This window comes from Melanaphis sacchari, unplaced genomic scaffold (assembly GCF_002803265.2).
Source record: "Melanaphis sacchari strain LSU unplaced genomic scaffold, SCAv2.0 Contig1_pilon_pilon, whole genome shotgun sequence".
NCBI lineage: Eukaryota > Metazoa > Arthropoda > Insecta > Hemiptera > Aphididae > Melanaphis > Melanaphis sacchari.
In genome coordinates, this window is record NW_020270976.1 from 6,281,100 (window position 1) to 6,292,451 (window position 11,352).

The following is an 11,352-nucleotide window of genomic DNA, read 5'->3' on the forward strand; positions in this document are numbered from 1 at the left end:
AAGAACCATAACATAAAGTATGGTATTGGATTGGAATATTCAGAATTTTAAGTGATTGTTATTAACAAATTAAAAATTTTAATTTATGAAATAATTAAATAACTTAGTATTTAATATTTATCTATCTCGTTCGTTTATTTAAAACTATAATTTCAAGATAGATTAATTTTAAATCTTTTACATTTACAAACAAATCGGCATCTGATATACCTAAATTACAAGGTAAATTGATGAGAAATTATATTAATTTAAGAATTAACCTTATATCATTTAAAATGAGCCATGAGCTTTTATACCTTGAAGTCTTCTTTGATTTTATTTATACTCTTTAGGTGTATAAAAATTATCTTAACAAATATTTTTTATAAGTTAGTACTTACCTACTTTAGTGAGGTGCACACTCAGGATTTTTGTTTGAGGAGTTTATACATTTTTCTATTTTACTTGCACGTTAAACATAAGACAATATACTATAATAATATTAAGATACATTTTTTTGTTTTTTTTTTTGGGTAGGGGGCTTCAGATTCTAAGCTTTTCTCTGGATGTACCACTGACTAGTATTTTACGCTGAAATTCAATTTAATTTCATAAAATAATTTAATATTTCTGAAATTTTTTTAATTATTATGTTTATGATAAATAACTCATCATAAATTGGATTCATGTTTCATGTTTAATAAGTATTTACTTTGTTAAAGATTGTCATTGTAATAGCTTTGTTATAAGATTTATAGTTAATATTAAATCCTTAAATACAATTATTACAATTATAATAAAAAATAAATTATACAAAAAGAACTAAACTATAAAGTCATAAATTTACCCATCTTTAAAATGTGTATATGTATGTCATTAATATTATATCAATTTATTATTTTTATTGATTAAATCAAAAGGCCGTGCTAACATAAAGTATGTAGTTTAAGTTTCTATGGTGATAACTTTGAACTAAGTTCAATAAGTTATTTATTCATAAGTTTATTCAATTTATAAATTTGGTATAAAATTCATATACATTTTATTAAAGTACTACCTATTTAAATTTAAAAATATTCATTTTAAATGTTTATTTCATGTGAACATAAATAATGTTCTTTTGGTCTAATCGAGATGGTCGAAATACTCGTAATACTAAACTTCCAAATGTACAAGCAAAATTCAATGATAAACATTTATCAAATAATCAAAAACATGTATCATTTTCTGAAAAAAACAAAACTGTTGCGTATCCAAGATATTCACCATTACCTTCAATCAATTCAAAGTATTCTTACAGAAAGCTGGAAAGACAAAGAACATATGTTGTTTCAAATCCTGTTTTTGTTAAACCTACAAAATCACCAAAACAACAAAAAAAACCAAAGACATTTAGTGATTTTAAAAAGAGCTTAAAAAAAAGAAATAAAAATAACAAAAATGAAAATGGAATGATGTGGATTGATTTATAAATTATTATAAGATTATTGGGAACTATATTAAAACTTAAAAGTATGTATTAATTTCTGACATGTCTTCCTGTTTATTTATTTAATTTACTAAATAGATTTTTATTATCTTATTTAATTTCTTTTTCTATGTTTCTAATGTTAATATAATTTATTGAATTTTAAATTCACATTACATGGCATGCATTTTTTGCAGTTCATGTTCATACATTATTTTTACCATATAACCACATCCTACAAGACATAATTAATATTTTGTAGGTATTGAAAGAATTCACACATTTTTTTTTGTTGAAAATATTATTCTTTAGATTATAACCAGTATCAAAAATTTGATGTATGTAATTCAATATATTTAAACTCGTATTATTGGGTTCTATTTAAATGTTTATAATAATTTGAATTTGAATCTAATTTAATCTATTAACTTGTCTGATCTGCTTGATATGTTATTTCAAAATTACATGAAATTTTTTAATATTAAGTAGTTCAAAATCCATTCTAAATAAAATAGCTCATTTCTATCTATGGTATTGTCTTTTATTATCTATTCATCCATCATTATTGCGATGCATAATGAAAATGGTTTCATTACTATTTCATGATATTAAAATTGTTTGTGATAGTTAAATTTATTTTTAAATTAATTTTATTCATATGTATGTTTATTATACATGCAAACTATACAGTATACATGCATAATAATAATTCTATATTACCTTTAGTAATATATTAGGTCCACCTATTAATATTATTATGTATACAAATACAATAACATAATTTATTACAATTTGATCTCTAGGAATGTATCTAAAATGTTTCGATTAAAATTATTTATCTATTTAATATATATATTTATTAAATACTAATAGAATATAATTTTTTTTTCAATGTAATAAGTATTTTGCTTGTGTAATTAATTTTATTTTAGTTGAATTTATTATAAATCCATCCTATTGTTTAAAATATTGTTTTCTTATTGTTTTATATTAATTTTAATTAAAAATGGATAATATAAGTTAGTTCTATAATAGTACGTACAAATATTGAAATATAAACAATATTGTATAATATCTAAATAATTTTAATAATAGGAAATATTATTTTTAATTTTTTGTACTTACTAAAGTAATCTATAATAAACAAATATTTTTATTTTTTAGTATTTTTTATTAATTATTCATTATTAGTAACTAATAACTATATAATATTGATGGAAAAACAAACAAACAACATTAATTGATATATTATTATAATTTTATTTATACTGAATACTTTTAAATAATGGAAATTTGTTTTATTATAAAACAAATATTTAAAAAAAAATATTTTTAATATTTTTTTAAATTATTTTTAATATTGATAATAATTATATGCCTAATATTAATGGATGATCAATGCATTCATATGCCGTTTTGCAAAATAAATAAATGCAAGTTCAAAAAAGCAGGACATTTTGTAATTCTAAGTTCCATTCTAGCAAAACCATGTACAAATAAATAGGTATTGATGAAATTCTAAATAATCTTAATATAATAATGAATAATAATTAATTTATATACAATTTTTATCATAATTATAGTTATTTTAAAGTATTCAGAATATAATAAATAGGTATTAGTAAAATTATAATTATAAATAATTATATATTGATAAATTTGTTTGTATTAACAATATCATATTTATTTAAAAATGATGACATTAATTATTATTTTAGAAACGTCAAAATTATAGTTGGGTCGAAATGGTACCAATTAATTATATTGTTTTTAACTGTAACGCCCTAATTATTATTTATATATTTTTGATCTAACAATAATTCAAAGCTATGGACAAATATTAGATAGAACTAACTTAAAAATTTAAATTTATTATAAAAAAAAAGGACATAATATACATCGAATGAAATATCTCAGACATTGGATATAGGATATGTGATTTTTAGTTGTGTTTGATTTTGAATATTTAATTTTAATGAATTTAGTTTTCACTGTGAAATTTAAATAAGTACTTTTTTAGTTCTGTTTCATTTTATGATTTATCATGGATATCTCATATCCACAATATCGTAACTTATGAATTTTCTTAGTAATTTAATGAGTATGATATGGGTTTTGTTGTTTAACCCATGGATGATGTTTTACTTGATTCATGGTTGCTCTTTTGTTAACGTCTGGTTCTAAAATAATCCTGTAATAAAAACATGTATTGGATATACGATTATTACTGTTACTATATTTTAGATATAATATTGTGAATAATGTCGTACGGTATAACAATTTTGTGTTTCCCCGCACATGGTTTTGAAATTTATCAGTTACCAGTGACAAATGTATTTTAGAACAAAAATAATAATAATATAAAACTTACGAGATAAGTTTCAACGCTTCTCGAGACACGGGTTTCTTAGGCCTGCAGAACTTTTTGGCAATCTGATTAGCCACGATCTGCTGTCGGTTAGAGTGTGGGAATGGCATGGTATCCGATAGCATCACGTATAGCACAACTCCCAATGCCCACATATCATAGGAAATCGGGTCGTACGGTATACCCTTAAAACCAAGGAAAAAATGGAGCTTATGAATGGTCTGTGGAGTGCATGTTCCGTGATAATAATTTTAACATTATCACGTCAAGTTCATAACGTGCACATTATGAATTTAAGGTAATAGTTTAATGTAATTACTGAAGGTAATAGGTATATATAATAGGTATAACCTCCTATTTCTCTAACAAAATAGATATATTATTGTATAAACCCATAGTAAAAAAAATACAGTTTTAACAAGTTATTAAAAAATTTTTATGGTTATAATCTATAAAATATCTCATGAAATGTGTGGACTAAAAATGTCGAGTGATCAACAGTTAACCAAATATTATTACCGTTGTATTAGAAAAAATTTGTGTGCAAAATCAAAATTTTTCAGTATACAAAAAAAAAAAAAAAAATAATGCATTAATACTTTGTACTTTTATAAAAAATAAAATATTTATAGTTGTTAACTGTTTAGAGTTCTTACATTTTAGCTCATTCTCTTACGCAAGATCGTTTTATCACAAATAGGTTTAATCACGTCTTTCATTTGTTACTATTATCAACACTTTCTATTTAACTTCCGGTGTAACATTTTTTGAAAATAGGATGTATTTAAACAATTTTAATATTAACTCATAGAATATGAAGTAAAAAAAGTTTTCAACGAACACTTCACACGACTACCCATTGTCATTATACAACAATAGTAATAATCAATATTATATGCGGAACTGCACATTTTTCATTTTTAATAATAATAATAATGTTATGTATCATGGGCGAGAGTTTTTTTTCCAGTTGTGATTCATTATCATTTTATTATGATGAAAACAGTCGATATTCGTGTTTATACCTCTGTAGTATTTCATTTTGAAAACCGGAGTGTTTTTAAGAGTGGGACTGGGCCAATAACTATCTACTTTTATGGAACTCAAAAATCGTGGTTAAAGTTGGTAAAGTTTTTCAATACACGACGATAGCTGTCCCCGAATATATTTTTTTTATTTATGACCTAAATTCCCGTGGCTTCATATCAAAAAAAGTAGTGCGTATGACTACCGGTCTACAGGGCAGTGGGACTGGTGGGTCATTTTGTCTCATGTAGTGTGTTTAATGCACAAGATATATACGAACTTGTAGCACTTCGGGTGCAGCATATGACGAACTGCCGCAGTACGTCTGGCTCAATAGTCGTCGGCCTCGTTCGTCCGCGCATAACCGGGCGAACCCGAAATCGGTTAACTTGACGGTCCGCATGCTCTCCAACAACACGTTCTCGCATTTTATGTCCCGGTGCGATATGTTTTTCCGGTGCAGATAATCCATGGCCTCGCATATCTGCCTGCGGTGGCCATGGCGTGCACGATCGTGAAAAAAAATCAAGAGCACACAACAATATAATGTACTTTTATCAATGGCGTATATATGAAAAGGGGCATCTGGGTCATGGGTCATAGTGAAATTTCAATTTCAATTGAAATATATGTCATAATAATTAGGACTAGGATTTATGCGCAACAACGTGTTTTTTTTGTTGCAAATTCTGATTATTGCTTTTGTCAGTAATGTCTACGAATCACCTCATGATGAGATAAACTGCAGTGGTGTTTTTAATTTGCACATGTTGGACAAAATACATATTATTGCATATTTTGATTAAAATTAATATTATTGCATAATATTTCGATTATACAATCACAAAAAATTATGTGTTATGGTATATTTCGTTATTTGACGTTTTTATCGCGTGACAGTATAGGTATTGATGCTGTTCAAAAATACCTGTATAAGAACATATACAAAGTTCTTGATAGAAGATCGTTCAATTTTGAAAATTTATAACACCATTTAACTGTTTTGAGTAATACTTTTGAATAGCGTGAATAAAAAGGATATTAGTTTTAAAACGTATGGTTTTTTTTTTGTGTGTATATTTCATATTTTTTGGAGTACCTACCTACCTATATAATATTATTAATTGCAAATTTTTGTATATTTTTAATAAATCAAATGTATATTTTATAGTTGTTTATTGCATATAAACCTTAACCCTTGTCATAGTGTATGTGTTGAATGGGTTTTAATTATAACCCCTCTGCCTTAAATCTCCTTGCCCAACGTGACCGTTGAAGTTTTCTATCCGATTTCTTCATAAAAATATTTGATTTTTTTTTCCTGAAGTGAATAATATTGTACAGTATTGTACTTAGAGATAATTGTGGAACGACTGAAATTTTCGTTTTTTAATTTATATCTTATAATATTTGCATTTGTGTTGATGGCATGAGTCATAAGAATGCCGTTTGCTCCGATCAATAATCACTAGTCGATGCGCTAGGAAAAAATATAACTATGACTAACAAATGTTTAAAGTTAGTAAAGATTACATTTATGATTTAACATTTACAATTTTCAATTTGACTTTGTTGAAAAAAAACTAGTAAAATTATAACTAAATGAAGTATGTTTTGAATTATTATTATATTATTGTAGCGTGTGTAATAACTTTAATTTTGGGAAATATTCTAGTGAAATATATTGTACGTTTGAACGTGTTCTACGAAAATTGTAAAGGTACGATTTCCCTGCTGTGTTTGGATGCGACCTATACCGTTAACTACCGGTCCGGATATACTAGGCATCAAGACACCGTGTTGTCGCACTGTTTAACGCTGCAGAGAAACCGTATCTTAAGCCCGTAATTGATTCATTAAGTATTAATAAAGTCGATAAATATATACATTTTGAATTATAGATAATATACCAATATAATCTTTAAAATATTTTATAACTGGTTAATCGTAGTTTTTTTTACCTAACGCTGTCTACATTTACTTAAACGTTAAAAGTATAGCAAGGCGATTCTTATTACTACAATGTGTGCACAGTGCACATATTATTTCGAAAATTATAAGGTACATTTTTCTTGTAAGATACATGGGCAATTCTATAACATTTCGGTATTGGTCTTATTGTATTCGTGCCTATATCATGTTTATTCAATGAACTTTTGTAAAATTTAATTTTTAAATTTAAAAGTTTGTACGGTTCAATAAAAAAGCTAATCATCTATTTATCCACTTACGATGAGCTGGTATTTAAAGTTTTGATTGAAAATAGTTAACGAAGCAAGTATGAGTAAGCAGTATAGTACTCAAAATGTGTGATGCCCTACCTATTCACTCGGTTCGTCATAACTCAAAATTGTTATTATTAAATAAAAAAATATGTACGGTTTCGTCTAGTATGTTGGTTACGAAATGAAAAGTCGATATCATGACTCGATGCGCGTCAAACGCGGTAGCGAATGGTGATGGCTCTCGAAAACGGTACTTACCTGAAAAACATGTGTGCCTGCCACTGCGGTATAGACTTGACGTGTTGCATGTGACTGAGCAGGTCGCCGACTTCGCAGTAGTCCATGAACACGTGGACGGTGTTTGGCGTCACGTATATCCTGTGCGTTCTGACTACGTTCGGGTGCCGGACCGTGCGCAGCACGTCCAGTTCCCGAGGCAAGAACTTCCGCACGTACGACGAAGTTTCGGCGTTGCGCCGCTTGTTGATCACCTTGCACGCCACCCGGGCCATAGACGACGTCGTCGTCGTCACCGGCACCGTCCGGTACGCTATCCGGACCTTGCTGTACGACCCGTGACCGACGGTCGAGCCCAACTGGTAACCGTCCGCAGTCAGCGCCGCCAATAGTGCGGCCTCGTTGTCGAGGTGCACGATCCGTGGTCGGTGTTTGGGCGTCGGCGACTGCGGTTGAAAGACGACGGGATTAGGCGACACCTCCGTGGTGGCGGCGACAGTGGTGGCAGGAGGACGTCGAATGTACTGTTGCGGGAGACATCGCTGTTGCTGCTCCAGGAGACGCCGGTGCTGCTCCAGTAGTCGCTGCTGCTGCTGCTGATGGAGCTGATACTGGTAGTGACCGTTCATGGAATTTCCGCGGCGGATTCAATGGTATCCGCTAACCACTTTGATATATATCGTGTACTACCTACCTTTACTACAGATTTTATCAGACGTTATCGTATATCGTACGAGCTTTATATATCCTTTGGTTTTGATGCGTTTGCGATTTCGGTTAAAATATGACGTAACGGACGTAATGGTGTTATATTCGTCAAATTTTTAGTTTTATTTTTAATGTCTAAAAATTTTTTTACCGAGCATATTAAAAAAAAAAAAATTGAAATATACGTGAACGACAGTTGTAAAATATTTTTGTGTTTAAAAAAAACGAGTCAGCGTTGCTATACACGCAAAACTTTTACGTTACAGTGTTGTTTTTTTTTACACAATAATATAGTATTTTACATTTCATATACGTAATTATTCATTTATTATAATATTGTGTTTTCTGCAGTAGATACCTGTATGCACTTTAGAGTAGGTAGTTAGATAGATAGTATATCTATCTATGTTGTATAAATACAAGCGGTAAAATATAATCATTATTATTTATTGCCTATATTGGTCTATTGAATATTATTTGTTTTTTTACATCAATGTCATCAATATTGCTAATTAAAAAAAAAAAAATATGTTAAAGGACATTTTTTTTTTCAAAACTATTTTATATTTTTGTAAAAGAAAATATGAAATAAGGGTTTCCTACTTTTTTGGGCTCAAGTGCATGTGTAATGGTATCCATTGCTCTGCGTAAATCTGAGCTTGTTTTTGATTGTATAATAGGTACCTAGTACTTACGTTGGGATAGTAACTTATCGTTGAAACTTTTGAGTAATATTTATTAGTCACTGAGGGGTGAGCATTGAGCTCACCGAAGTATATTTTGTAAACTTCATTGTCAAACACAAAGCGTTTTAATTTGATTACAAATTTTCGGCTTTATAAAGAGACTCATGCATTTTATTTGTTACAGGGTTTTCTGACAACTAATTTCACAAAGTAACCATCTATAAGTTCATTGCGTATTGCACCGTGCTACACTATGTCGCGCAACGATGATAAAGTCAACAGCGACGATAATTCAGTTGCTGTTAATGCAGTTTCAAACTCTGGTAACGACAGCACGGTGTGTATATATTATTATTATTATTATTATTATTATTATGCATGCATCATTTTGTATTCATTTAAATTGTGTTGTTTGATATTTACTTTATATATTTATTAGATGAATAAATCAAACACAAAATTAGCTGATACGGCGAAAAGTACTTCCAACTATTGGGTAAGGTGTATTTATGATTTTTATACCAAAGTTGTAATGTGTTTTACTGTCTTTAAATTATTTTATTCAGGTAAACAATTCAAAAATGTACGAAACTCATGAAATCCGAAAAAATATGGTAAGAGACTATAAAACTTACCAATAATTTGCAAAGTTATTACTTATTTATGATAAATGTTGCTATATAGGTATCAAAAGCAACAGAATTTTTGATAGATGAAATTGTACAAAAAATGCCTGTTGAAAAAAAAGTTAACTTCCTACGTAAAAAAGGATTAACTGACTATGAGATACAAACATCAATTCAGAGAGCAGCAGCGATATGTAATGATAATCAAAATAAACAAAATGTTGGAATTTCTGTAAGTCATAATTAATAACATCCATTAATTCAATCAACTTAATACCAATTACTTTTGTATAGGTACCACCTCTTCATTACAATTCATCAAATGCTCCTGGTGTTATACAAACTTCATTTGAATCACAGAGCTGGTATAGTCGTCTTTTTGGACCAATAGCTTTTGCTGCTGCTGTTGTATACATTGGTTATAAGTTGTATAAAGTATGCAAAAGTTATATAAATATTTTAAACCATGTTATTACATCTTTTGTTTTCATAGAAATATATAGAAAACTGGCTTTTTGGAGCTCAAAAATCTCCATTAGAAAATCGTTTGGATGCCTTAGAGTTGTCGATCGAAAGGTGCATAACAATGTTAGAAGAAAAAAATAATTCATACTTATTATCAAATACATGTTTAGAAAAGCAAAATGAATTTAATAGTAAAGTTCGTGCTGAACTTAAGTCTATTAAAAGTTTACTTCTCAATAGGTATTTATTGAAATAGGGTTAATTTATTTTGATACCTAAAATTATTTTTATGGTTTAGATTCCAATTTCCTCCAGCCCCTGCATCTTCTTTTATACCAGAATGGCAGCGATTAAAAAATACCAAACCAAAAATAGAAGAACAAAACAAAGTCAATAGCAATGGTATACCAAACTCATTACAAACGAGTGAAATTAATTTATGTAATGAGACTCAAAAAGTCTTAAGTCCTGAAGTTGGTTCTCAATCAAATGGTCTTATTGATGATGTTAACAATAAAGATTACATTAAAATTAATTCTACAACTGACGAAACATCACCAACAAGTTCAAACCAAAGTTTAATCAAAAGTAATGATGTAAATAATAAAAATGATACTTAACACATTGAGAATAATGAAGGTATAAATCGATGATGAGAAATGTATGAATGTGAAGAATATATTTTTGAACTAATTTTCAACCTTTGAGTATGAACATAGTTATAGATCAAGTAATTACATTTTTTTATTTAATTTATATTAGTTGGGTTTCTTTGGTTATGTGTATTTGAAAAGTAAATACAAATTAGTGTTCTTTATAGTTTTTTTTTTTTGTGATTGAAATTCTGAATTTAGTCTGCTATTCTTTATATTTTTATCATATTATATCTTAATTTATTGATTTTATTTTCTATTTAATGATTAAATAATCAATATAGTAAAAATTATTTTATGATTTAAAAAAAAAGTTATATTTTATTTTATTTTGTTAAATACAATATTTTTAAATTTTTAAATTTCATATAAATATTTTTTACCATTAAAATACTTAAATTCAAAGAGAAAACTAGAGAAAACAGAAAACTGACCGAATATGTTTATACATATAATAAAATATTACATGTATGGACATATTTTTAAGTTCAAATTAATATTACAAAATATGTAAAGAAATGAATTGTTATAATGAGTAAATATTAATTTATTTTTCTAAATTAATATTTATTTAATATTTTAATTTCTTTAAAATATATGTTGAACCTTTAAAATATTACTATTTATTGTTTTCTACGTTTTTATTTTTAGTTTTCCATTAATTTTTACAAAATATTAAATTTAAATTAGATCTTTGTTCAAATAATTAAAATTAATTATGATAAGAAAACATTTTCAGATTTAATTGGATATAAAAATATACTAAAATGTTGCTACATAAATTTTAAATAAATTAATATCACAACACGGAAATGGTTTTAACTTAAAATTAAAATGCTTATAATATAATGTGATTCAATCAATTGATTTTTCATTATTTAGTCTCTCTAAATCAAGTATTAATTTTAATT

General features: G+C 27.4%; 2 protein-coding genes across 2 annotated transcripts; one reads left to right on the top strand and one right to left on the bottom strand.

The window, feature by feature from the left end:
- Positions 1 to 89: 89 nt before the first annotated feature.
- LOC112593173 (peroxisomal membrane protein PEX14-like) lies at positions 90 to 10,642 on the top strand. Its single transcript, XM_025337508.1, has 8 exons — positions 90 to 222; positions 8,882 to 9,034; positions 9,137 to 9,193; positions 9,264 to 9,311; positions 9,382 to 9,555; positions 9,618 to 9,758; positions 9,817 to 10,028; positions 10,087 to 10,642. Exons 2-8 carry the CDS (start codon positions 8,951 to 8,953, stop codon positions 10,406 to 10,408), a joined length of 1,038 nt encoding a protein of 345 aa, XP_025193293.1. The 5' UTR covers positions 90 to 222; positions 8,882 to 8,950; the 3' UTR covers positions 10,409 to 10,642.
- On the bottom strand, positions 3,480 to 7,938 carry LOC112593172 (testis-specific serine/threonine-protein kinase 3-like). Its single transcript, XM_025337507.1, has 4 exons — positions 7,325 to 7,938; positions 5,122 to 5,329; positions 3,819 to 4,000; positions 3,480 to 3,638 (listed from the first exon to the last, which is right to left on the bottom strand). Exons 1-4 carry the CDS (start codon positions 7,930 to 7,932, stop codon positions 3,542 to 3,544), a joined length of 1,095 nt encoding a protein of 364 aa, XP_025193292.1. The 5' UTR covers positions 7,933 to 7,938; the 3' UTR covers positions 3,480 to 3,541.
- Positions 10,643 to 11,352: the final 710 nt, after the last annotated feature.

Bases quoted from the DNA above. Each gene is read 5' to 3' on its own strand.
- LOC112593173 (XM_025337508.1), top strand. From the start codon at position 8,951: ATGTCGCGCAACGATGATAAAGTCAACAGCGACGATAATTCAGTTGCT. The intron at 9,035-9,136 runs GTGTGTATATAT...TATATTTATTAG, and splicing joins ACTCTGGTAACGACAGCACG to ATGAATAAATCAAACACAAA. The intron at 9,312-9,381 runs GTAAGAGACTAT...GTTGCTATATAG, and splicing joins ATGAAATCCGAAAAAATATG to GTATCAAAAGCAACAGAATT.
- LOC112593172 (XM_025337507.1), bottom strand. From the start codon at position 7,932: ATGAACGGTCACTACCAGTATCAGCTCCATCAGCAGCAGCAGCAGCGA. The intron at 4,001-5,121 runs GTTCGTATATAT...CTTGGTTTTAAG, and splicing joins CTGCACCCGAAGTGCTACAA to GGTATACCGTACGACCCGAT. The intron at 3,639-3,818 runs GTAAGTTTTATA...TTTTTATTACAG, and splicing joins GAAGCGTTGAAACTTATCTC to GATTATTTTAGAACCAGACG.